The sequence below is a fragment of the Ovis canadensis genome, chromosome 15, assembly GCF_042477335.2.
Source record: "Ovis canadensis isolate MfBH-ARS-UI-01 breed Bighorn chromosome 15, ARS-UI_OviCan_v2, whole genome shotgun sequence".
Classification (NCBI taxonomy): Eukaryota; Metazoa; Chordata; class Mammalia; order Artiodactyla; family Bovidae; genus Ovis; species Ovis canadensis.
The window spans coordinates 68,107,945-68,132,920 of record NC_091259.1 but is presented as its reverse complement, the minus strand read 5'-3'; the positions used below and the strand labels follow the sequence as shown (position 1 = coordinate 68,132,920).

General features: G+C 41.8%; 1 protein-coding gene across 2 annotated transcripts; it reads right to left on the bottom strand.

Moving 5' to 3' along the window:
• Positions 1-1,827: 1,827 nt before the first annotated feature.
• ARL14EP (ARF like GTPase 14 effector protein) lies at positions 1,828-15,339 on the bottom strand. 2 transcript variants are annotated; one of them, XM_069553524.1, is made up of 4 exons: positions 15,140-15,339; positions 5,240-5,727; positions 3,865-3,992; positions 1,828-2,360 (listed from the first exon to the last, which is right to left on the bottom strand). In XM_069553524.1, exons 2-4 carry the CDS (start codon positions 5,663-5,665, stop codon positions 2,132-2,134), a joined length of 783 nt encoding a protein of 260 aa, XP_069409625.1. In that variant the 5' UTR covers positions 5,666-5,727; positions 15,140-15,339; the 3' UTR covers positions 1,828-2,131. The 2 variants fall into 2 exon arrangements, with proteins under 2 accessions (XP_069409625.1, XP_069409626.1); XM_069553525.1 differs by having other exon boundaries at positions 14,843-15,287.
• Positions 15,340-24,976: the final 9,637 nt, after the last annotated feature.

Here is a 24,976-nt window from a genome sequence, read left to right as displayed (position 1 = left end):
TGGAAAATTCTGAAAGAGATGGGAATTCCAGACCACCTGACCTGTCTCCTCAGGAATCTGTATGCAGGTCAGGAAGCAACAGTTAGAACTGGACATGGAACAACAGACTGGTTCCAAATATGAAAAGGAGTATGTCAAGGTTGTATATTGTCACCCTGCTTATTTAATTTATATGCAGAGTACATCATGAGAAACGTTGGACTGGAAGAAACAGAAGCTGGAATCAAGATTGCTGGGAGAAATATCAATAACTTCAGATATGCAGATGACACCACCCTTATGGCAGAAAGTGAAGAGGAACTAAAAAGCCTCTTGATGAAAGTGAAAAAGTTGGAGAGTGAAAAAGTTGGCTTAAAGCTCAACATTCAGAAAACGAAGATCATGGCATCCGGTCCCATCACTTCATGGGAAATAGATGGGGAAACAGTGGAAACAGTGTCAGACTTTATTTTTGGGGGCTCCCAAATCACTGCAGATGGTGACTGCAGCCATGAAATTAAGACGCTTACTCCTTGGAAGAAAAGCTATGACCAACCTAGATGGCATATTCAAAAGCAGAGACATTACTTTGCCGACTAAGGTCCATCTAGTCAAGGCTATGGTTTTTCCTGTGGTCATGTACAGATGTGAGAGTTGGACTGTGAAGAAGGCTGAGCGCTGAATTGATGCTTTTGAACTGTGGTGTTGGAGAAGACTCTTGAGAGTCCCTTGGACTACAAGGAGATCCAACCAGTCCATTCTAAAGGAGATCAGCCCTGGGATTTCTTTGGAAGGAATGAAGCTGAAGCTGAAACTCCTGTACTTTGGCCACGTCATGCAAAGAGTTGACTCATTGGAAAAAGACTTTGATGCTGGGAGGGATTGGGGGCAGGAGAAGGGGACGACAGAGGATGAGATGGCTGGATCGCATCACTGACTCGATGGACTTGAGTCTGAGTGAACTCCAGGAGTTGGTGATGGACACGGAGGCCTGGCGTGCTGTGGTTCATGGGGTCGCAAAGAGTTGGACATGACTGAGCTGAACATGTTTATTTCAAGCTTCAGGTTCTTTTATACTTTGACAAAAGCATTAGGTTTTTAGTTTCCCTCACCCAGATTTACTGTACTTGTGATTACATTGTAACTCATGCTACATTTCTCAGTTTATCTTTCTAAATTCTGTTTGCCCCTAGCATCTTAAGATCACTATCTCCTAAAAAGGCTTCTAGTTATTCTTAATTATTCCTAAACCCTAAACTCAACAAATTTCTTTTGCCATACACATTTCCCTCATAAACAGGTCTCAGACAACAATCCTTCCCATGGCCTCAAGCTGTGGCCTATGTGTTCATTCTGGGACATTCTTTGTAAAGATCCTTGAACAAATGTCAATGGTTACTTTATAGTTTATTTTCTGGGCACAACTGTAGGCTTTGTGCTTTCTCATGCTTCTCTCAAGCACCTTAACATTCTTTCCAGCCAACTAGGAAAGAACAAGTCAGAATCACAAGGCCTAACTCCTTCATCCCGGGGCCATGCCTGCGAGATGAGGAGAGGGGGTTGGGGCTGTGCCTTCATTTTGTCAGTAATGCCTCATGCAGCTCCCGACATAAAAGGTCACATGGGTGACAAGGAGACAACACAACTATGTGCTTTGCTGTCGGAACAAACTGAGTAATAGATGTGCAGTGACGAATCATTAGCAGGATTTGAGAAGTAATCTGACTAGTCACTGATCTTGAAGTACATGTGTTACATACTGATTTGAGAGCTTAACAGCTAGCAGGAAGTTCGCACTTCATGGAACTACTCACAGCTAACATACCACAGTAACTGAAATTTGAACTGTTGCTGTTAAGGAACTGGTTTATTTAACTGTATCAGTGCCATGGAAATTTATGGACATGGGAGTTGTAAAGAGGACTGTCTATACATTACTTTTTTACATTGACCCAGAAAGGCTTGAACAGCTGACTGCCGAGTAATAGAACAGTTCATCTAAATTTACATCAAATAATTCTTAAGGTACCCAAAAGGCAGTGTTAGTGCACGCTGAATACATATGTGTCATTTGGCAAAACAAACTTTAATATGTATCTTAGAATTATAGAACTTTAGAAATACAGAAAGGGTCACAATCGGACACCACAAATTATCCAGCATGTTTGTTATGAATTATTTCTCCTCCTTCTATTTCAATTTGCTCATACAGCCACTTTCGATCACAGCGGCATTCGGCACCACATTTGGTAGAACCGCAGGCAGGACAAGCATAGAAACAGCCTAAGCAGTCTTCATCGAGGCAGTCACAGAGGTCCATTCCACTGAAAATCAGGAGACCCTGGCTATCGTAGACCTTACTCTTTGCCGGGATCACTTGTCTGTAATACAAAACACAAGGCAAGTTATATACTTCATGCATATTTTATTTCTGAATATTTAGTTGACAATAAGGTAATTAAAAAAACGTAAGGGAGATAAAATGTTTTGGATTGTAGATGAAACTTTGCCAAACTGATATGTGGCTTACCTGACTCAAAGTTACTCTACAAATAACAGTTAACAAACTGCTTGTGAGAAGGCCCTCTCTTGTAAAGGGTTGAGACATATCCAAAGGAATGCAGGCGAAATGTGCCCAAAAATAATATAGTTGCTAAAACTATTTATCCCTTACTGAAAAGAAAAGACTAGGTAATAGTGGTACATTTTACTAGCAACCAATCTCTTTACTGCTTTGTGAACATAGCTTTATTTTTATCACAGTATACCATCCAGCTGTTTTTTATACTGCAATTAATCTGTTTCTTGTTCTTTGTAAGACTAGCAAATCTGGCCTAAAAGCACCTAATGACTCAATGGAAAACCTTCACAGATGGAATAATGGCCTGTGTAAAAAATAATTCTGAATGATTGCACTAACATTTGTCAATTTGTATTTTAGAAATGCTCAATTTAAAAAGTCATATTCCAAACAATTTAGCTTTCTTATTACCAAAATTGTTTCTATTTTGCTGTGCTTTGAAGTTCAGTCATGTCTGTCTCTCTGCAACCCAATGGACTGCAGCCCGCCAGGCTCCTCGGTCAATGGGGATATTCCAGCCAAGAATACTGGAGTGGGTTGCCATGCCCTCCTCCAGGGGATCTTCCCAACCTAGGTAGGGATTGAACCCAGGACTCCTGCATTGCAGGCAGGTTCTTTATTGTCTGAGCCACTAGGGAAGCATAAGTAATCCTTGCTTGAGGACATTCTATATATAAGGACTCTTTCTCTTAGAAAATGCATGCTAAGTCAGTCAGTCATGTCCAGCTCCTTTATCACCCCATGGGCTATAGTCTGCCAGGCTCTGTCCATGGGATTCTCCACGCAAGAATACTGGAGTAGGCTGCCATGCCCTCCTCCAGATCTCCCCAACTCAGGGATCAAACCCATGTCTCCTGTGGTTCCTGCACTGCAGGCAGATTCTTTACCACTGACCCACTAGGGAAGCTCATTTCTGTTTTAGACATTAAAAAATAAAAAACAACCTTGCATTCTCCTAAAACTTATGTTTTAGTTGCCACCTATGGAGCAGACATAAAAACAATGTATTAATGCTTTTCAAATAATTATTTTAGTTACAAGAAGTATAGTATGCTTGAATTATTTTAATTACTGTGCCAAAAAGATTATATAAATTCACTTCATTGAGACTTTCTTAGAAACAAAATTTTTAGAGTAGAAGGGAACACCTTAATTTTCTATGAGACCCTTGGGGGTTCTTACTAATTCCAGATTATCAAATTTAAACTATCTAACCAGAAAATTCAAACCTTGTAGGAGAAAGATAGGAAAACAATACAGATGTGAGGCAAGTTAACATATGACTTAAACAGCACATAGTGTACCTGTCTGAACCAGCTGTTGCATTTTTGGTAAGCCTTCTTTTTTCTCTTTTACCAGTTTCTGGAGCAAATTCAGTCTGCTTTCCTGGGTTTGCAAATTGTAATGACCTCAAAGCTTTAGCAGTTCTTCCCTGAATAAAGGTTAACAAATTATTAACTCAAATCTTAATATCAAACCATACACAGATATTTCACTTAACATTAGTCTAGATTATTTCTTAGCCGGGAAGACAGTCTGGAACTTGCAAAAAAGAAAGAAAAAAGTTTTAGTGCCCAAATGTAACAAAATTTAAACTGGGTCTTGGAGCTATGCCTTTGAGGGTATAACAAAGGAAAAGCACCACATATAATTTAAAATTTTAATTATCTTTTAATTTGGTTTATTAATAGAATAGAAAGGAGAAAATTGAGAAAAATAAGCCAGCAGCAAGAATTATAAATTGCTTATAAATAGAAAACTTGAGAAGTCCTCCTTTGACATACCAGTCCTTGTTCTACACCAGACAGCTTTATGAAATCTTAAACTGTTCTCATAACGGTTAAATAATCTAAATGTAGGCATGTGAGTAACGAAGAGAGTTATAAGATATTTAATACTTACAATGTAAAAATGTATGCTTTTTGACAGTAGGGGGTCCTAAAATTAGCCTTGACCATAACAAGTAAGAATTCAGAGCTAGATGCTAAGGAAATTCACAAGCATCTTAAAAACCCAGATAAGAATGGGATAGTGCCAAAGTCAAAAGAAAGGCTGAAATAAGAAACAATTATTTCAAGTCACTTCTGAAGTTCCTTTTAGAGCAGCAGTTTTCAAGTCTTTCATAAAAAGGGAATTCATTCTGCTGTATTTCAAACCCTTGCTGGCAGGCATAACCTACTGAGTTACTTCTGTATCAGAAAAAGAGCGAAGATTGTTAAGCTCTGGCAATGCCAGAATGTCTTAGCACTAGGAGCTGCTGCTTCAAAGTCTAGGGAATATTATTCTTTCCCCAAGCCAACACTCTTTACCATATGATCTGGGTTTACACAAATATTTAGAAAACATCATCTATTTTTACCTCCTCAACTTCATATTCACTGCATTCAAGTCTACCCCTTGATATTCTAGTGCAACTGGTTCCACTGTCAGTTCTGGATACCAAAATGCTAGGCTGCTGCTCAAGCCCCAGAGTTGGCCCTCTGCGTCTTTGGATTCAACCAAGCACAGACTGTAATAGTACTGTACTGACTGAAAGCAGTCCACATATAAGTGGACCTGCAGAGTTCAAACCTGTGCTGTTTAAGGGCCAACTGTAATGAACTGATATAAATGATTTCTTTATAATTAAATAAAACCCTACACTGTAGAAGTAATGGAGAAAAAATTGACTCTACATACATCTGAGTCAGGTTTTCTTTTCTGCCGGTCTTCAGAATCAACATCCACACTTCCATTGATTATCTGTGTACATTTTGGACAAAGCTTCCAACCAGGTACAAGCTGTCTTCCAAATTTTGCACTCAGAAAAGTGGCATCATCTAAATCAATTACATGTAAATTTTTCTTGGCTAGTTTTTTGTGTATGTTAAATGGGTCACAACATGACTTCTGCAAATCCTCAAATCTGTCGATGTAAACTTTTGCATGATGGAAGCAAATTGTATTGTTCCCAGAAAGTGTCATTCCAGTTCTCAGTTGAAGTAGAAGCATGTCATTTGATGACAATTCTTGCAAAGTCTTGAAACCTGTATGACGAGTATAATAGGTTTTATGGCACTCATTTGTGGTCCGAAGCTGGACTCCAACTGAACATGGATCCATCATGCTTGATTCAAGTAAATTTCCTTTCTGATTTTCGCCTAGAGATCACTCTCTAGCAGATCACCCTAGAGAAAACATTAAAGAGAGTCAGATGTGTGCTGCAAAAATTTTATCTGGGAAGCTAAAAAAACATTTAAGAAAATTCAAGGCCTGCATAATAAAAAGAAAGCCCTTAGCAAGCAAGGAATAGAAAGACATTTACCAAAAGCCTACAAAAACATGAGAGAACAATCATGGCAAGTGTGACTACAGTAAACATGTCAATTCTACAGGAATTTATCCATAAATTCAGTATGATTCCAGACAAAATGTCACCAGGTATTCCACAAATCCCCCACCACCCAGAATTTAGGAATCTGGTCTCTGGAAGAGTAAAGGTTCAAGAAAGCCAAGATAATCTTGAAGGAAATCAAAATAAGACATTTATTTACTATAAAGCTATTATCGTTAGAACAATGTGTGGGATCTCTCAGGTATCACTGTTAGGGTAGAATTATTTACTATTAGATAAAATAAAGGATGCTCAGTTAAATTTGAATTTTAGATAATGCATAAACAATTTAAATTATATCATAAATATTGCTAAAAAGTCATTTGTTGCTTCTCTGAAGTTAAAATTTAACTGGGTTTCCTCTTATATTTTATTGGCAGCCTCATTTACAGTGCCTTCGCCCTCCCCATCTTCCAGTAAGTAGAGATCTTTCTTTGGTGCCAGTTCCACATTATCTCCCACCTCTTCCATGCTGCTAAAAGAAAGCTGAACTACCGATGAACAAATTACAAGACCTCCTCAGTTAAAAATTAAAGTGCCCTGTCTGAAAGAAGACAAGACCAGTTGCGGTACAAAATGTATTTTTCACACTGCTTAAAGCTCAATGGAATACTGGAACCATTCACTTGAGTGAAACTGTCATGATATAAGTGTACACACCTGAATCAAAGCAGTTTTACATTCAAACATTGCTTTAAAAAACGAAAAAGATTAGCTCAAGAAGCACAAAATTTCAGGCAGTGATTTCAGTGGCTGCTGCCTGCTTTCTAACACCTGCCCCCTCTGGTTACTCCCCCCCTGTAGTAACTCCCAACGTCCTCCCTTCTCTTCCCCTCCCTTAGGCTAAGGTTCCACCATGAGCTCTCAGAATTCGTTTCCAAGCAACTGTTTCTTTTGCTCACTTAGGCCTGTGCTCTGGCAATGTCAACCACAATTAGTATTTTTTTTCCCCTTCAAGTGGTCGTCTAGTAGCCTCATGTTGCTCTCTTCACGTGCAGCATGGTGCTATGTTTGCCAAGGCTTCCCAGGTGGCACGAGTGGTAAAGAACCTGCCCACCAATACAGCAGACGTAAGAGAAATGGGTCATCCTTGGGTTGGGAAGATCCCCTGGAAGAGTGCATGGCAACCCACTCCAGTATTCTTGCCTGGAGAATCCCGTGGACAGACGAGCCTGTCGGGCTACCACCCATCATAGGGTGGTAAAGAGTCAGACACGACTGAAGCGACTGCACAACACAGCACAATGTCTTCCTTAAATACACTGCTATTTATTGTCCATGAACTAGTACCAGCATCAGCGGGGACTGATCAGAAAAAAGAGATCTTGGTAAGGCCCATGCACTCACTGAATTAGAACTGTATTCAAAAAATAAATCCCCAGGTGATACATAAGCACATTACAGTTTGAGACGCACTACTGTAGATAATTCAATTAACAGAACATTCACTAAGCATCTTCTATATTTACAGAGTACATCAAAAAAGAATAAGAAACACACACAGACATGCACTTGCCTTCTAGGAAGTCTGATACTTAAGGGAAGATTATTTGAGAGGGGGAGAGGGAGCTGTAAATTTCAGAAACTAGATTTGGAGAAAAATACCTGGCTTCAGTGGAAAACTGCACTGTTGAGAGTACAACCTTCAGGTTGTCACATTCCGATTATGAGAGCTCTGAGTTTTTCACTGCCTTTTATACCTGACAACTGTATATAACTAACAGCAATGCAGAACAATTCTTGTCCATATTCTGGTAAATTCTGTTAGAGGTACAATTGACTCCCCTGGCCCACTGTGGAAGAAGACAGTTTTGCCTCTACTTGCTCATTTATTTCAATATTCCTGATCAATAAATGTGTCTGGTTCTATCATTTGAACTGGTTATAACATCTTACCAATCCCCTTGTTAATAAGGAAAATAAAAACCAGGTACTACTGATTTTATACCAGTGTCCCAGTCACAATTTTACTTCCTCCCTCTTTTTTAAATGGAAAATACGTTAAACATAGGAAAAGTTTAATTTCCTCCAGCCAAGTCACTTGGACCAGCACAATACCTAGTATTTCTCACAGAAGGAAAAAAAAATCAGCGTCTTATGGGATTGGATGAAAACCATATAACAAATTAGCCCTAATCGTGATCATTTAGACCTGATTAATTTAGATTGGTTTTCCACTCTCCCCTCCCTACCCTTCTTTCAGGAAAATTTCACTATGGTACAAGTGAGATCGGTCTGTAAGTACTTTCAAACTACACTTAGTGATGTAGAATTATTAATTCCTGAAAGTCAATGAGTATCCTAAGGCCTTCCTATATAAACGTTTCAATGAATTTTATTTGTACATTTAATTATTTTCCACTTCAAACAGGAAAATGCCTTTTAACAAGTTAAATTTTACCTGAGACCTGCACTCCTGTTTCTAGAAAAGCCTTGCCTAAAGAAACCCTCCTACTCTCTGTATGGCTTCTGTAAGACTCAAGAACATCCCACTGTTTACCTATGACCAGAACAAAGGACCTCCATATCCCCATTGTCTCATTTATAAATTTATGAGTAATTAGCTGAACTGCTTGCTGAAATAATCAACTGGAACAAAACTGGAAAAATAATAGCTAACCATATTTTCAAGTTTCTCTCCTTCCTCTAGGCCCCTGAACTTTGGTATAACCTCAGCCAGAGCCAGCAAAGGATCCCTCCAGAGAAAAAGCTGGCCTCAGGCTAAAACAATCTGGGATCTACAATCAGACCAAGCAGTTCTGTTCCAAGCACTGTTTACTCCTCCCCTGAGAAGCTGGTAAATCTTTTGGTCAGAGAATTCTCTCCACTGCAATAATCTCTTTTCCCCTCTGGCAATAATGCTTTCAATAAAGTCTCTCCCTACTAACTCCGGATTTTATTATTTGACCCTTCCTTTAAAAAGTTCTGCATTCTCAATTTTCTCTTGCTTTAGAATTGCCAATACTTTCCCTCAGTAACTAAACAGAGTATGTTTTGTGATTCTAAGATTAACTTTCAATATTTTTATAGCACTCCCAGAAGAGTTGAGAGAGAAAGAAGTAAATATAGATTTGTTAGACTTCATTCTTCTCTACCTGAGGTAGTAAACACAAGTACTGGATATTTGCTCCTCATATGATGTGAACACTGACAGCTCAGGGAATGTGCTTTTTTAAAAAACTGAGGCACTGACACAACATTATATTAGTTTCAGATGTACAATCAAACAATACAATATTTGTATATATTGCAAAATGATCAACACATTAAGTTTAGTTAATATCTGTCACCACAGTTACAAATTTCTCTCTTTGATGAGAACTTTTAAAGTCTACTCCCTCAGCAACTTTCAAATATGCAGTACAGAATTATTAGTCATCAAGCTGGATGTCACATCCCCACTACTTATTTACAGCTGCAAGTCTGCACCTTTTGACCCCCTTTGCACCCAGCTTGCCCACCCTGACTCTTTGCAATGCAATTTCCAATCTGTTATTTTAATCTACCAGTTTGGTTTTTAAACATTACAATTTAAATTTATCTTTTCTAGATCCCTTGAAGTTTTAAGCATTTTCTCTTGCTATCCATTACCCAACACTAAGGTAGGTAGGTTAGGTGCACTGAAGAAGTGGCCTCAAACAAGGCCACAATGCTAGCACGTTTTCCTAATACCATGAGCTCTAGGACCTGATCACAGGCCTCCTTACAGGGGTTAAAGCAGCACCACCACAATCATCATTACCACTAACGATAGCAGAGGGACACGGGAAATAATTAGGGAACTCATTTTTTTCTTCCCCAAACTATAGGGGAGATATGACAATATGTTCTAATATGCCAGTTTCCCTAATACAGCCTGCGCTTTGTTACCACTCTTCAAGTTAATAGGGAAAAAAAAAAAAAAAATCACATTAAGAGGAACTTTAACCAAACAAAAAATTTAAAAGTTGACCTAAAAATACAGTTAAGAATCTTTCCCTTTCATGAAAAATGTCTTTTTTCAGTATAGGGACAATTTATAAGGCATTTTCCCATTTACCTTTTATTTAATTAAAAAAAAAAATTCCATTCACCCCTCCTATGCAAATCAGCAGGTTCAGGTATGGGTGAGTACACTCTTGAGAGTGCACACACACGTCATGCCTCTTGAACTGTCAACTTTTTGTGCCCAGTATCTTCAAATGCTACCTATAGGACACGTGAATGGGTACCAAGAGAAGGGTAAATGGCTAAGTGAAATAGTCTTAAATCTCAAGATCCAGGCACCATAAAGTGAACTTCAGACAATAACACAGCCCACAGTATCATTTAAAATATTCGGGAGGTTCCAGTCAAAGATGACAGTGTAGAAGACCCTGAACTGATCTCTTCACACGAACATGCTGAATTTGCACCTACACACAGATCAATTCCTGCTGAAGAAATACTGAGGGCTGCAGAACAAGTGATAGAAGGATCATACAGAGGACGGGTAAAAGAGACAGAGACATGGTATCTATGGGAAACCCATCCCCAACAAGGGTCTTCAGTAGGGAGGAATGTCAGTGAGGAGCCTGTACACAGACTTGCCCATCCTGGGACAGAGCAAAAAAGCAGCTGTTTAACGGGCACCTACACTATCATGAAGGGAAATCATTTACTAACCCTAAAGTGCTGCCAAATGAGCAGAGAACTTCTGAAACTGTATCTGCAGTCTAAGGCGCCAGAGGGAGATGCAGGTTTGATCCCTGGGTCAGGAAGATCCCCTGGAAGAGGGCATGGCAACCCACTCCAGTGTTTTTGTGTGCAGTATTCTATGGACAGAGCAGCCTGGTGGGCTATAGTCCACAGGGTTGCACAGAGTCCGATACGACTGAAGTGACTTAGCACGCATGCTTGTGAATGTATATATATATATATGTGCACACATATGTCATTATTACATGTCAATATATATGAACCTATGGTAACCACAAACCTACAACAGATACACAAAAAACAGAAAGAAATCCAAAAGTAACACTGAAAAAACAAATCATCAAACCACCAGGGGAAAGACCAAGAGAAGAACCACAAAAACAACTAGAAACAATCAACAAAACAGCCATAGGTACATGGAAAAGGTCAGTTTTCATTCCAATCCCTAAAAAAGGCAATGCCAAAGAATCTTCAAACTGTCGCACAATTGCACTCATCTCAAATGCTAGCAAACTAATGCTCAAAATTCTCCAAGTCAGGATTCAACAATACATGAACCGTGAACTTCCAGATGTTCAAGTTGGTTTTAGAAAAGGCAGAGGAACCAGAGATCAAATTGCCAACATCTGCTGGATCATCGAAAAAGCAAGAGAGTTCCAGAAAAACATCTATTTCTGCTTTATTGACTATGCCGAAGCCTTTGACTGTGGGGATCACAATAAACTGTGGAAAATTCTGAAAGAGATGGGAATACCAGACCACCTGACCTGCCTCTTGAGAAATCTGTATGCAGGTCAGGAAGCAACAGTTAGAACTGGACATGCAACAACAGACTGGTTCCAAATAGGAAAAGGAGTACGTCAAGGCTGTATGTTGTCACCCTGCTTCTTTAACTTCTATGCAGAGTACATCATGAGAAGCGCTGGGCTGGAAGAAGCACAAGCTGGAATCAAGATTGCTGGGAAAAATATCAATAACCTCAGATATGCAGATGACACCACCCTTATGGCAGAAAGTGAAGAGGAACTAAAAAGCCTCTTGATGAAAGTGAAAGAGGAGAGTGAAAAAGTTGGCTTAAAGCTCAACATTCAGAAAACTAAGATCATGGCATCTGGTCCCATCACTTCATGATAAACAGGTGGGAAACTGTGAGAGACTTTTATTTTCTTGGGCTCCAAAATCACTGCAGATGGTGATTGCAGCCATGAAATTAAAAGATGCTTCCTCCTTGGAAGGGAAGTCATGACCAACCTAGAAAGCATATTAAAAAGTAGAGACATTGTCAACAAAGGTCCGTCTAGTCAAGGCTATGGCTTTTCCAGTAGTCATGTATGGATGTGAGAGTTGGACTATAAAGCAAGCTTGAGCGCCGAAGAATTGATGCTTTTGAAGGTGGTGTTGGAGAAGATTCTTGAGATTCCCTTGGACTGCAAGGAGATCCAACCAGTCCATCCTAAAGGAGATCAGTTCTGAGTGTTCATTGGAAGAACTGATGCTGAAGCTGCAGCTCCAAAACTTTGGCCACCTGATGTGAAGAACTGACTCATTTGAAAAGACCCTGATGCTGGGAAAGATTGAAGGAGGGAGGAGAAGAGGACGGGGACGACAGAGGATGAGATGGTTGGATGGCATCACCGACTCAATAGACATGAGTATGGTAAACTCTGGGAGTTGTTGATGGACAGGGAGGCCTGCTGTGCTGCAGTTCATGGGGTCACAAACTGAACTGAACACATATCTATCAATAATCACTTTAAATGTAAGGAGATTAAATGCACCACATAGCATGGGTGACTGAATTAAAATAAGTCCCATTTATATACTGCACAATAATGTTTCTCTGGTGGCTCAGGTGGTAACAATTTTGCGTATAATGTGAGAGACCCAGGTTCAATCCATGGGTTTGTAAGATCCTCTGGAGAAGGAAATGGCAACCCACTCCAGTCTTCTTGTCTGGGAAATCCCATGGACAAAGGAGCCTGGCAGGCTATAGTCCAAGGGGTCGCAAAGAGTTGGAGAGGACTAACACTTTATCTCAAGAACGACTAACACTTTGATATACTGCACAGTGTTCATATTTAAACAACTCAGCAAACCTTTCAGGTCTCCAAACTCCATTTGTGATTTGTCTCTACTCCTAGGGTCCTTAAAGGTCAAAGAGAGCAGAATACCTCGAATTCAACAACCAAGAAGAATGAGTAAAGCTCTCTTTTTACCTGAATTCTGGATGTGGTCAAAACTGTCAAGCAGTACTAACTACTCTTGGAGATGAACAGTACTTTAATTTTTTAACAGTACTTCAATTTTTTAAAAACAGATTAATTAACAGTACTTAATACTATTATAATACTATGGAGAAGGAAATGGCAACCTACTCCAGTATTCTTGCCTGGGAAATGCCATGAACAGAGGAGCCTGGCAGGCTACAGTCCATGGGGTTGCATAAGAGTCAGACAAGACTTAGTGACCGAACCACCACCACAATTAACTTAATACTCAATACAGATGTTGGCTAAGTGATTGTGATCTTGAATTGTAAGCTAATGTGTGGAAAACACTCACCTCTTCCTAGAAAACAAAAGTCTGGACACTTAGCATGGCATTATTTGTTCAAATATCACAGATTGCAGGTCAAACTACACTACCTGAAAATTTCTGTTACATTTTAAGTCTTCATGTTGGGGCTTCCTTGGTGGCTCAGCTGGTAAAAAATCCTCCTGCAATGCAGGAGACCTGGGTTCCACCCCTGGGTTGGGAAGATCCCCGGAAGAAGGCGGACATGACTGCCTGACTCTCATCTTCACTGTTCTCTTTGCTCAGAAGGCCAGGCAATGTTAATTAATCCTTCAAGACAGTGTCCCCATATTCACCTTACTCAAATTCTATTGTTACAGACACTTTTTCCTCTGTTTGAAACTTTGCCTCTATTACTTCTCAGCTGTTGGAAGACAGGAGCTATATGGTGTTATTTTCTGTATCACTTAAGCCCAAATTAGAAGGAAGTTCAGGGACTTCCCTTTTTATAGCACTCATCACAGGCTTTCTTCTTTCCTGTTAGTTTTTTCCAGTATATACTAAGCTCCATGAGGGCCAGGAATCATCTGGGTCCTGTTACAGCTGTAGCCTCTCTACCACTGGCACATAGTAGATAACATCTTTCAAATGAATCCATATTCCTCAAACTGCCAGAATCTCACACGAAGAAGGCTGAATCGCCCCCAAATGCAACTATCCCTACCTCAATCCTGTGGTCACAAGCACAGTGAGGGCATTCCTCCCACACACCCTTCCCTAGGGGCTTCTTCTCATTAGAGCAGTTAAAAGTCCTTAACACTTTCTTTGTTGTGTTAGTCACATCCAGATTCTTTTGTGACCCTGTGGACTGTAGCTCAACAGACTCCTCTGTCTATGGGATTTTCCAGGCTGACTACTGGAGTGGGTTGCCGTTTTCTTCTCCAAGGGATCCTTCCAACCTAGAGACCAACTCGCATCTCCTGCATTGGCAGGCGGTTTCTGCCAAGCAACACTTTCTTTAGCCTGATTAGAATCCCAACCTCTTTCCTTCCAAAAACTGAGCCTGTGAATACGTACTCCACAATCACGCAACTTAAAAGTTTCATCTTTTATATTTTTCAATAAATGATTCCCCTCTGGGAAGCTAAAAATTTTAGGAATGACAAAGTATGGGAAGCCTTGCTAAGAACAAGATTGTAAAGGTAAAAGTATAGTTTTAAAAAGTGAAAGTCGCTCAGTCGTGTCTCTTTGCGACCCCATTGAGTATACAGCCCATGGAATTCTCCAAGCCAGAATACTGGAGTGGGTAGCCTTTCCCTTCTCCAGGGGATCTTCCCAACCCAGGGATCCAACCGGGGTCTCCTGCATTGCATGCGTAACTATCCTAATTTTCACCAGCTGTTTGAGAACGTTGTAAGCCACCAGATACAGCATATGAGCTCCTATTATGTTCATGCTGCTGCTGCTGCTAAGTCGCCTCAGTCGTGTCCGACTCTGTGAGACCCCATAGACGGCAGCCCACCAGGCTTCCCCGTCCCTGGGATTCTCCAGGCAAGAACACTACCGGGATGGAGAAAATAAGACTATTCGACTTCCAGCCTCAACCAAACAGCTAGAACTAGGAAGGTTCTGATTTAAAAAATAAAACCCAAAGAGCAGACACATAAGCAGTGGATGGGGTTCTAAGCCACAAAAGCTCTCCTCTAAATAAGACAAACCTTAAGTCAAAGTTAGGAGGGCTCCAGGTCTCCCCAAGAGAGGCGACAACCCGCGGAGTCGACAGGAACCGTGCGTGACTTCGACATAAGGGGCCGCAGACCGACCGGAGGAAGAGGGGGTCGCTGCAGGGTCGCTGCAGGGCCGCAGGCCGCGGAAGGCCCCAAAAACGCAGCTGAAAATTCCCCTCACGTGCCCAACGTGCTACGCCTCCTCTGCTCTGGGACCCTCCCTCAGCCTGCCCGGCCCCCCTCCCACCCAGGAACGAGTCTCCAAGCCCCAGACCCTCCCCTCTATACCTCGAGCGCTCCACGAACCCAGCGCGCACCACACCCGCCGCCTCTGAAAGTGGCCTGGGTACGCGCTTTTCAACACTTCCTGTAGTTTACCACCGAGAGAACGGCGCGGGAGGCTAGAGAGGCTCAGCGCTACCATAAAGAGAAGCCCGAAAGAATCCTAGAGGGGAACCGAGCTTGGCGGCCTCCGGGGCGGAAAGGGCGGGGCAGTATGAATTGGCGAATGATTCAAGGTGAGGCAATAGTTGCTTCAGAAGCTGACGGATTTTTTTTTTTTTTCTTTGACATTAGGGAATTGGGCGGTGCCTCGGGTCACCTTTACCAAGATGCAAGTTCCGCTAACTTGAGTTGTGTTCGCGAGTTTCTACGTCTGTGCGTGATGCAGAATCTTTGCACCTCAAGCCTCATAATCCCTGAAGGAGAAGTGAATGAATTCAAAACACCTTAAGAAGGCGCTCTGTCTGAGGTCTCCCATTTTATGATTTACTTCATTCAAGCGAAATATATTCCAAAATGCATCCCCTTTGTTATAAACTATAAGAATGTGTATGCTCACTGGCTCAGTCGTGTCCGACTCCTTGTGACCCCGTGAGCTGTAGCCTGCTGGCGCCTCTGTCCATGGGACTCTTCTGGCGAAAATACTGGAGTGGGTTCCCATTTCTCCTCCAGGGGCTCTTCCTGAACGAAGGATCGAACCCTTATCCCTTCTGTCTCTTTACCACTAGCCCCACCTGGGCATCCCATTATGAACTAGGAGAATAGCTGTTTATTACTTCGAGTGAAATAGGAGGCCTTCCAGGTGGCGCTAATGGTAAAGAACCCGCCTACTAATGCAGGAGACATAAAAGATGCGGGTTCGATACCTGAGTTAGGAAGATCGCCTGGAAAAGGCATGGCAACCCGCTCGAGTGTTCTTGCCTCGAGAATCCCATGGACAGAGGAGCCTGGAGGGCTGTTGGACACGACTGAAGAATGCACGCACAAAATGTAGGAACCAGGAAGACACTTGCAACTTTTCTGAGGAGAACAAAAAGCGTTGTCTTTCTTTTATCCTTATTGTCTGTACCAATTAGGAGCTCACTAATTGTTAAAGCCTGGCTTGGAGAAATCTGAGCATTACTTTGCTAGCGTGTGAGATGAGTGCAATTGGGAGGTAGTTTGAACATTTCTTTGGCATTCCCTTTCTTTGGGATTTAAGGGTTCCCTGGTGGTGCAGAGGTTAAAGCGTCTGCCTGCAATTTGGGAGACCTGGGTTTGATCCCTGGGTCGGGAAGATCCCCTGGAGAAGGAAAAGGCAACCCACTCCAGTATTCTTGCCTGGAGAATCCCATGGATGGAGGAGCTTGGTGGGATACAGTCCATGAGTTGCAAAGAGTCGGACACGACTGAGCGACTTCACTTTCTTTGGGATTGGAATGAAAACGGACCTTTTCCAGTCCTGTGGCCACTGCTGAGTTTTCCAAATTTGCTGGCATATTGAGTGCAGCACTTTCACAGCATCATCTTTTAGGATCTGAAAAAGCTCAACTGGAATTCCATCACCTCCAGTAGCTTTCTAAGGCCCACTTGACTTCGAATTCCAGGATGTCTGGCTCTAGGTGAGTGATCACACCATTGTTGTTATCTGGGTCATGTTGATCTTTTTTGGATAGTTCTTCTGTGTGTTCTTGCCACCTCTTAATATATTCTGCTTCTGTTAGGTTCATACCATTTCTGTCCTTTATTGAGCCCATCTTTGCATGAAATGTTCGCTTGGTATCTCTAATTTTCTTGAAGAGATCTCTAGTCTTTCCCATTCTATTGTTTTCCTCTATTTCTTGGCATTGATCACTGAGGACTGATGCTGAAGCTGAAACTCCAATACTTTGGCCAGCTGATGGGAAGAACTGACTCATTGGAAAAGACAATGATGCTGGAAAAGATTGAAGGCAGGAGGAGAAGGAGAGGACAGAAGATGAGATGGTTGGATGGCATCACCAACTCGATAGACATGAGTTTGAGTAAGCTCCGAGTGTTGGTGATGGACAGGGAAGCCTGGTGTGCTGCAGTCCATGTGGTCGCAGAGAGTTGAGCGACTGAACTGAAGTGAATTTTTAAAGCAGATTTATTCACCTGTAATTTTTGAGAGCCCTCCATCTCTTAGTTGAAGGGGCTAAGCCTTCACATATTTTCAGATAGGGGTAGGAGGACCCCCGTCCCACCCTGCTCTGCTCCACTAACCAGCCTATAAGGCAAGCGCGGAGAAAAAGAGAAAGGGCAAGGCAGTCACAGAGAAAGGTTTATTATAGGAAGAAAGAAGAAAGAGACTGGCCTTAGAGAAAAACCAGTGCCCTCTTTTTAAAGCCAACGCTTCTTATACCCTATTGATGGGAAATTGTGCCCCAGAGGGAGGGGGCCTCAGTTTATCTTTAGCCCACAGCTGGGGTCTTGTGGTCATGTAGTCGAAGGGGTCTCACTGTCAGGGTCATCAGGTAGTCTTGAGAAACTGGTACCAGCAGGGAAAAACAGGATATTGCCATACAGGAAAAACAGAATGCCCACCAGGGCAATGTGGCCAATATGACTTTATTCCTTGTTTGTCAGGTCACCACAATGGGCCATATTTTAACTATATGCTATGAGCCCCTTGTGAACCCTAGCACAGCCAAGTGAAAAACTGGGTCAGGGAAATAAGAGCCACAAAAGCCAAAATGTTCTTGATTGTTGTTCTAGTTGCTAAGTCTTGTCCCACTCTTTGGTGACCCCATGGACTCTAGCCCACCAGGCTCCTCTGTCCATGGGATTATCTCAGCAAGAATACTGGAGTGGGTTGCCATTTCCTTTTCCTGGAGATTTTCTGGATCCAGGGATGAAACTCTAAGCTCTTGCCACATTTCCTGTATTACAGGCAGATTTTTTTTTCTTTATTTTATTTTTTTTTTACTACTCAGCCACCAGGGAATACCTACTGTCGGTTGTTTTCTGCAGTGAATCTATTGTTCTTCCTAACACCTCCTTAGTTTTCTGAATGTTGAGCTTTAAGCCAACTTTTTCACTCTCCTCTTTCACTTTCATCAAGAGGCTTTTTAGTTCCTCTTCACTTTCTGCCATAAGGGTGGTGTCATCTGCATATCTGAGGTTATTGATAGTTCTCCCGGCAATCTTGATTCCAGCTTGTGCTTCTTCCAGCCCAGCGTTTCTCGTGATGTACTCTGCATAGAAGTTAAAGAAGCAGGGTGACAATATACAGCCTTGACGTACTCCTTTTCCTATTTGGAACCAGTGTGTTGTTGCATGTCCAGTTCTAACTGTTGCTTCCTGAGCTGCATACAAATTTCTCAAAGGCAGGTCAGGTGGTCTGGTATTCCCATCTCTTTCAGAATTTTCCACAGTTTATTGTGGTCCACACAGTCAAAGGCTTTGGCATAGTCAATAAAGCAGAAATAGATGTTTTTCTGGAACTCTCTTGCTTTTTCGATGATCCAGCAGATGTTGGCAATTTGATCTGGTTCCTCTGCCTTTTCTAAAACCAGCTTGAACATCTGGAAGTTCATGTTCACGTATTGCTGAAGCCTGGGTGTTCATTGGAGGCACTGATGCTGAATCTGAAACTCCAATACTTTGGCCACCTCATGTGAAGAGTTGACTCATTGGAAAAGACCCTGATGCTGGGAGGGATTGGGGGCAGGAGGAGAAGGGGATGACAGAGGATGAGATGGTTAGATGGCATCACCGACTTGGTGGACATGAGTTTGAGTAAGGTCCGGAAGTTGGTGATGGACAGGGAGGCCTGGCGTGCTACAATTCGTGGGGTTGCAAAGAGTCAGACACGACTGAGCGACTGAACTGAACTGAACTGAACACCTCCTTACTGCTTTGAAGCTAAGCAGGATTTTGCCACTCCCTGATTTACACCAATTTTGGAAACTAGGAATGGGAGAAAGGCAAGAACAATGGGTAACCTCCTCAATTGTGTCTGTAGGTAAGTAGTTCTTTTAGTAGTTACTTTGCTAAGTAACTTAGCACCTTGCTAAGTTATAATGAGAGAAAAAGGATGAAATTTTATTCCTGTTCTCAAAGAGTTCATAGACTAATGAGACAGAAGGATAAATAGCTAACACCACAACTATAGAAACAAAAGGATATCAACAGGATAAAAGGAGAGGTGCTAAAGCAGGAGTATTCTGGAAGGAGATTAAATCCTGAATTAAATATCCAGCAAAAAGCAAGGGGAAAGATTTGGGGTAAACCGACACATTTAGACTATGGTGCAGGCAAGTGGAAGGGCAGCGTCAGCTGAATTATGAGTTATACAGTGTTCATGTGTTTGCCACATCAGGCTTTGCCACTGATGATATGCTTATGAAGACTGGGGTTAAGGTTACAGCAAGGAGGCCCGCAGGTAGAAAGTGCTTTGGGGTAATGGCACACACCTGCTCTGTTTGTTGTTTAGTTGCTTAGTCATGTCTGACTCTTTGCGACCCTATGGACTGTAGCTTGCCAGGTTCCTCTCTCTGTCCATGGGATTTCCCAGGCAAAAATACTTCTGTAGGTTGTTATTTCCTTCTGCAGGGGTCTTCTTGACCCAGGGATCAAGCCCACGTCTGCTGCAGTGGCAGGCAGATCTTTACTACTGAGCGACCAGGGAAGCCCAGTAGCAGTGGATACTGTGACTAAAAATGACGTAAGATCATGAATGTAAAATTCATAGCAGTGTGCACCATGGTAAAAAACTGCCGCTCTAATGACACTTTCATTAATAGAAATAGAACCTAAATTGGTTCATTTTGCTAATTGCTATCAATTCTGAAAAGAACTAGTGGGAACAAACTAAACTGCTAGATTATCTGTGTATATGGTTTGCCATGTGCTTTGCATTCTCTAGGCTTCAAGTTCATAGCGGATCACATCCAGGTAACTCTGTGGTTAACCCACTTCCACCGTGTGTGCTCTGTTGGATGAAAGTGCAAGTGAAGTTGCTCAGTCGTTTCCGACTCTTTGCGACCCCATGGACTATAGCTTACCAGGCTCCTCCATCCGTGGAATTCTCCAGGCAAGAATACTGGAGTGGGTTGCCATTTCCTTCTCCAGGAGATCTTCCCAACACAGGGATCGAACCTGGGTCTCCCGCATTGCAGGCAGACGCTTTACCATCTGCGCCATCGGGGAAGATGCTTGGTCATAACCAGAGCTTACTAATTAGTCTGAGGAGCAGACATGTGTTTTGTTTGCATTTCTTGGGTAGCGCATGTATGAGATGATACTAGGTGTTGCCTGTGGATGATTGATTTAGGGGTGACATAGCTGTCATCCTAGAGATGGCATAATTATTCATATCTTTGTTTTTCCATTCCTATTTGACTGTAAATGATGCTCTGTTCCATATTTTTTATTTATTTTAACTTTGGTATGCCTTATAGTTTACTAACTTACTATGTATATTTAACACAATTCTGTCTATGTTTCACAAAGTACATGCTTACTCATATTCTATATATAAAACATTCTAGGAGTTTTGCTTTTATCTTTTAAACTGCTAGTGTACTTAACACTTCTGACTAACACTTTTTCTAACTTTCATCCATCCTTCAGACAACTGCAAGGAATTCAGTATAGCTGGGGGTAGGAAGCTGGCGAGGTAAGTAGAGGAAAGAATACCATTTTTAAGCCACATTAGAGATAACTAGATTTTATCCTGGAGAAAACTAAAACTGTAAGGACTGTGAAGAATAGGGAAGAGATATTGTCCTGGGTGGGGCTTCCTTGGTGACTCAGACAGTAAAGAATCTGCCTGCAGTGGAGACCTGGGTTTAGTCCCTGGGTTGGGAAGATTCCCTAGAGAAGGGAATTGCTATCCACTCCAGTATTCTTGCCTAAAGAATTCCATGGACAGAGGAGGGCTACAGTCCATGGGGTCACAAAGAATCAGGCACAACTGAATAACTAATATGTTCATTTCTTCACTTCACCATCTGGGGTGGGAGGTTCAGGTGGGATCTCTTGCCCTAATAGAGGTGATTAATAGTAAGGACATTGATTAACTAATGCAATGGCTCTGTGGAGTGAGAGGTGATTCCTTTGCCTTCAAGACATTTGGTAAGGTCTGGAGACATTTTTGGTTATTCCAACTAGAGGGTGCTATTGATAATCTAATGGGGTGAGGACATGGAAACTGTTAAACACCTTACAGTGCACAAGAAAACCCATCACAGCAAAGAACTACCTGGCTCAAAATTGCAGTGTTGCCAAGATTGAGAAACCCTGAACTAAGGGAATTAAGAAAGCATAGAGAGGATAGAAGTTAAGCAAGCAGATTTGGTTGGGTTTTGTAACAGATATGTATGTATATGTGAGGAGGGTTAGAAGGTAGTATGCAAAAAGAACCACACATTAGGGAAAACATGAAGCATTAATATGAAATGGGTCCCAAGTTTGGGATGAGATGACCTGGCACCCCAAAAGAGATTATGGAATATGAACAAGGATGGATTCTTAGTAATTATTTTCCTCCTCCTCCTCTTCTCCTTTTGTAAGCTTTCGTATTGAATTTTGACATGTCAGACAGGAGTACACAAGTCATAGCTTGATGAATTTTTGTATCTGAATAACCACTACCCAGGTCAAGAAATTCCACTATCCCAGAAAATTTTTTTATGCCCCCACCCCTAGTTGTTGTCATATGTTGCCAAAGGAAATAAGCATTCCAAAACTTCTTTTAACACAGACTACTTTTGCCTGTTTTTGGAATTGTATTGAATGTATGCTTTTGTGTCTGTCTTCCATGATACAACATTATATCCATCCCTATTGTGTGTAGCAGTAGTTCTTTGTCATTGTTGAATCATATTTCTGTTACATGAAGGTGAGAAACTTTTATTTTATCCATTTCATGGTAGATGTACATTGGATTGATCTTACCTGTGGCTTTTACAAATGATGCTGCTGTGCACTTTCCGTCTTTTGGTATGCATATATTCTGCACTTTGTGTGAACATGTGTAGTGGACATATAGTGAAAAGTGGAATTGTGGGATCATAGGCAGTGTGTATGTTCAGTCTGAGTGGATACTGCCCAAGAGTTTTGAAAGTTTTTTGCTGAACCACACAAAGACGCTGGGATTCTTGGCCTCCGGAGGAGAGGAATTCAATCCGGGGCCAGAGACAAGGCTTGATCGCTCAGAGCTTTTGTGTAATAAAGTTTTATTAAAGTATAAAGGAGGTAGAGAAAGCTTCTGACATAGGCATCAGAAGGGGGCAGAAAGAGCACCCCCTTGCTAGTGTTAGCAATGGAGTTATATGCTCTCCAGTGAATCCAAAGAATGTCTGGAGGTTGTAAAGACCTCACCAGACCTACTCCTATAATTTACATTTTAAGATAACAGGATTAGCCAGAAGGTTTAATACAGAGACTGTCCTCAGGCAGGATGCATTATTGTTATATAATCCTTGTAAAGACCAGACCTACTCCCATAATTTACATTTTAAGATAACAGGATTAGCCAGAAGGTTTAATCCAGAGGCTGTTCTCAGGCAGGATACATTATTGTTAAATGCTCCTAAGGAATGTAGAGGAAAAAAAAGTTTGTCCTTTCTTCTTCCTTGAGAATTCCAGACCCCTCTCTCCTTGGGGACCCCTAGACTTCTTATCAACCTGCCTAGGAAATGACTCTCTCAGTTTCCGAAGTGGTTACATCAATTTATACTCCTTCCAACTCCATATTACACTCCTAAACATGTTCCTAGCACTTGGGATTATCAATTGTTATTGTGGTTTTTCATTTTAGTTATTCTGGAAGCTGCATAAGTACTTTTTTTTTTTTTTTTAAATACTAAGTTGAGGCTTCCCTGATGGCTCAGTGGGTAAAGAATCTACTTGAAATGCAGAAGACCTGGGTTTAATCCCTGGATCAGGAGGAAATGGCAATCCATTCCAGTATTCTTGCCTGGAAAATCCCATGGACAGAAGAACATGGCGGGCTATAGTCGATGGGGTTGAAAAGAGTCAGATACCACTGAGCACAAGCACTGGTGTGGGGATGGGGGACACTAAGTTGTTTCAGGGTACCACTTGGGGCTCAAGACAACTCTCAGATGACTCTAGAATTAGATGCCTGGTTTAAATCCTAGATCAGCCACTTATTAGTGGGATAACCTATGGAAGTCACTATAGTAACTTAAGCTTCAACTTCTCATCTGTAAAATAGGGATAATATCATCTGCCTTATATGGTTGTGGGAAATATATATATATATATATAACTTCCCTGGTGGCTCAGATGGTAAAGTGTCTGCCTAAAATGTGGGAGACCCAGGTTCAATCCCTGGGTTGGGAAGATCTCCTGGAGTAGGGAATGGCAACCCAATCCAGTATTCTTGCTGGTCAGGAGGGGCGGCCATGAGGAGATAGCCCTCGTCCAAGGTAAGGAGCAGCAGCTGCACTTTGCTGGAGCAGCCATAAAGAGATACCTCACAAAAAAAAAAAAAAAAAAAAAAAAAAAGAGATACCTCACATCCAAGGTAAGAAAAACCCAAGTAAGACAGCAGGGGTTGGGAAAGGGCATCAGAGGGCAGACACACTGAAACCATAATAACAGAAAACTAGTCAATCTAATCACATGGATCACAGCCTTATCTAACTCAATGAAACTAAGCCATGCCATGTGGGGCCACCCAAGACGGGCAGGTCATGGTGGAGAGGTCTGACAGAATGTGGTCCACTGGAGTAGGGGATGGCAAACCACTTCAGTATTCTTGCCTTGAGAACCCCATGAACAGTATGAAAAGGCAAAATGATAGGATACTGAAAGGGGAACTCCCTGGGTCTGTAGGTGCCCGATATGCTACTGGAGATCAGTGGAGAAATAACTCCAGAAAGAATGAAGGGATGGAGCCAAAGCAAAAACAATACCCAGCTGTGGATGTGACTGGTGATAGAAGCAAGGTCCAATGATGTAAAGAGCAATATGGCATAGGAACCTGGAATGTCAGGTCCATGAATCAAGGCAAATTGGAAGTGGTCAAACAGGAGATGGCAAGAGTGAACGTCGACATTCTAGGAATCAGCGAACTAAAATGGACTGGAATGGGTGAATTTAACTCAGATGACTATTATATCTACTACTGTGGGCAGGAATCCCTTAGAAGAAATGGAGTAGCCATCATGGTCAACAAAAGAGTCTGAAATGCAGTACTTGGATGCAGTCTCAAAAACGACAGAATGATCTCTGTTCATTTCCAAGGCAAACCACTCAATATCACGGTAATCCAAGCTTATGTCCCAACCAGTAACACTGAAGAAGCTGAAGTTGAACAGTTCTATGAAGACCTACAAGACCATTTAGAACTAACACCCCCCCAAAGATGTTCTTTTCATTATAGGGACTGGAATGCAAAAGTAGGAAGTCAAGAAATACCTGGTGGTGGTGGTTTAGTCACTAAGTTGTGTCTGACTCTTGCGATCCTGTGGACTGTAGCCTGCCAGGCTCCTTTGTCCATGGGATTCTCCAGGCAAGAATACTGGAGTGGGCTGCCATTTCCTTCTCCAGGGCATCTTCCTGACCCAGGAATCGAACCTGGGTCTTCTGCATTGCAGGCAGATGATTACCAACTGAGCTATGAGGGAAGCCCAGAAACACCTGGAGTAACAGGCAAATTTGGCCTTGGAGTATGGAATGAAGCAGGGCAAAGGCTAATAAGGTTTTGCTAAGAAAACACACTGGTCATAGCAAACACCCTCTTCTAACAATACAAGAGAAGGCTCTACACATGGACATCACCAGATGGTCAACACCGAAATCAGATTGATTATATCCTTTGCAGCCAAAGATGGAGAAGCGCTATACAGTCAGCAAAAACAAGACCGG

Coding starts and splice junctions, on each gene's coding strand:
- ARL14EP (XM_069553524.1), bottom strand. CDS start 5,665: ATGATGGATCCATGTTCAGTTGGAGTCCAGCTTCGGACCACAAATGAG. Junction 3,993..5,239: donor AAAGAAAACCTGACTCAGAT/GTATGTAGAGTC, acceptor ACCTTTATTCAG/GGAAGAACTGCTAAAGCTTT. Junction 2,361..3,864: donor GCAACAGCTGGTTCAGACAG/GTACACTATGTG, acceptor TTTGTATTACAG/ACAAGTGATCCCGGCAAAGA.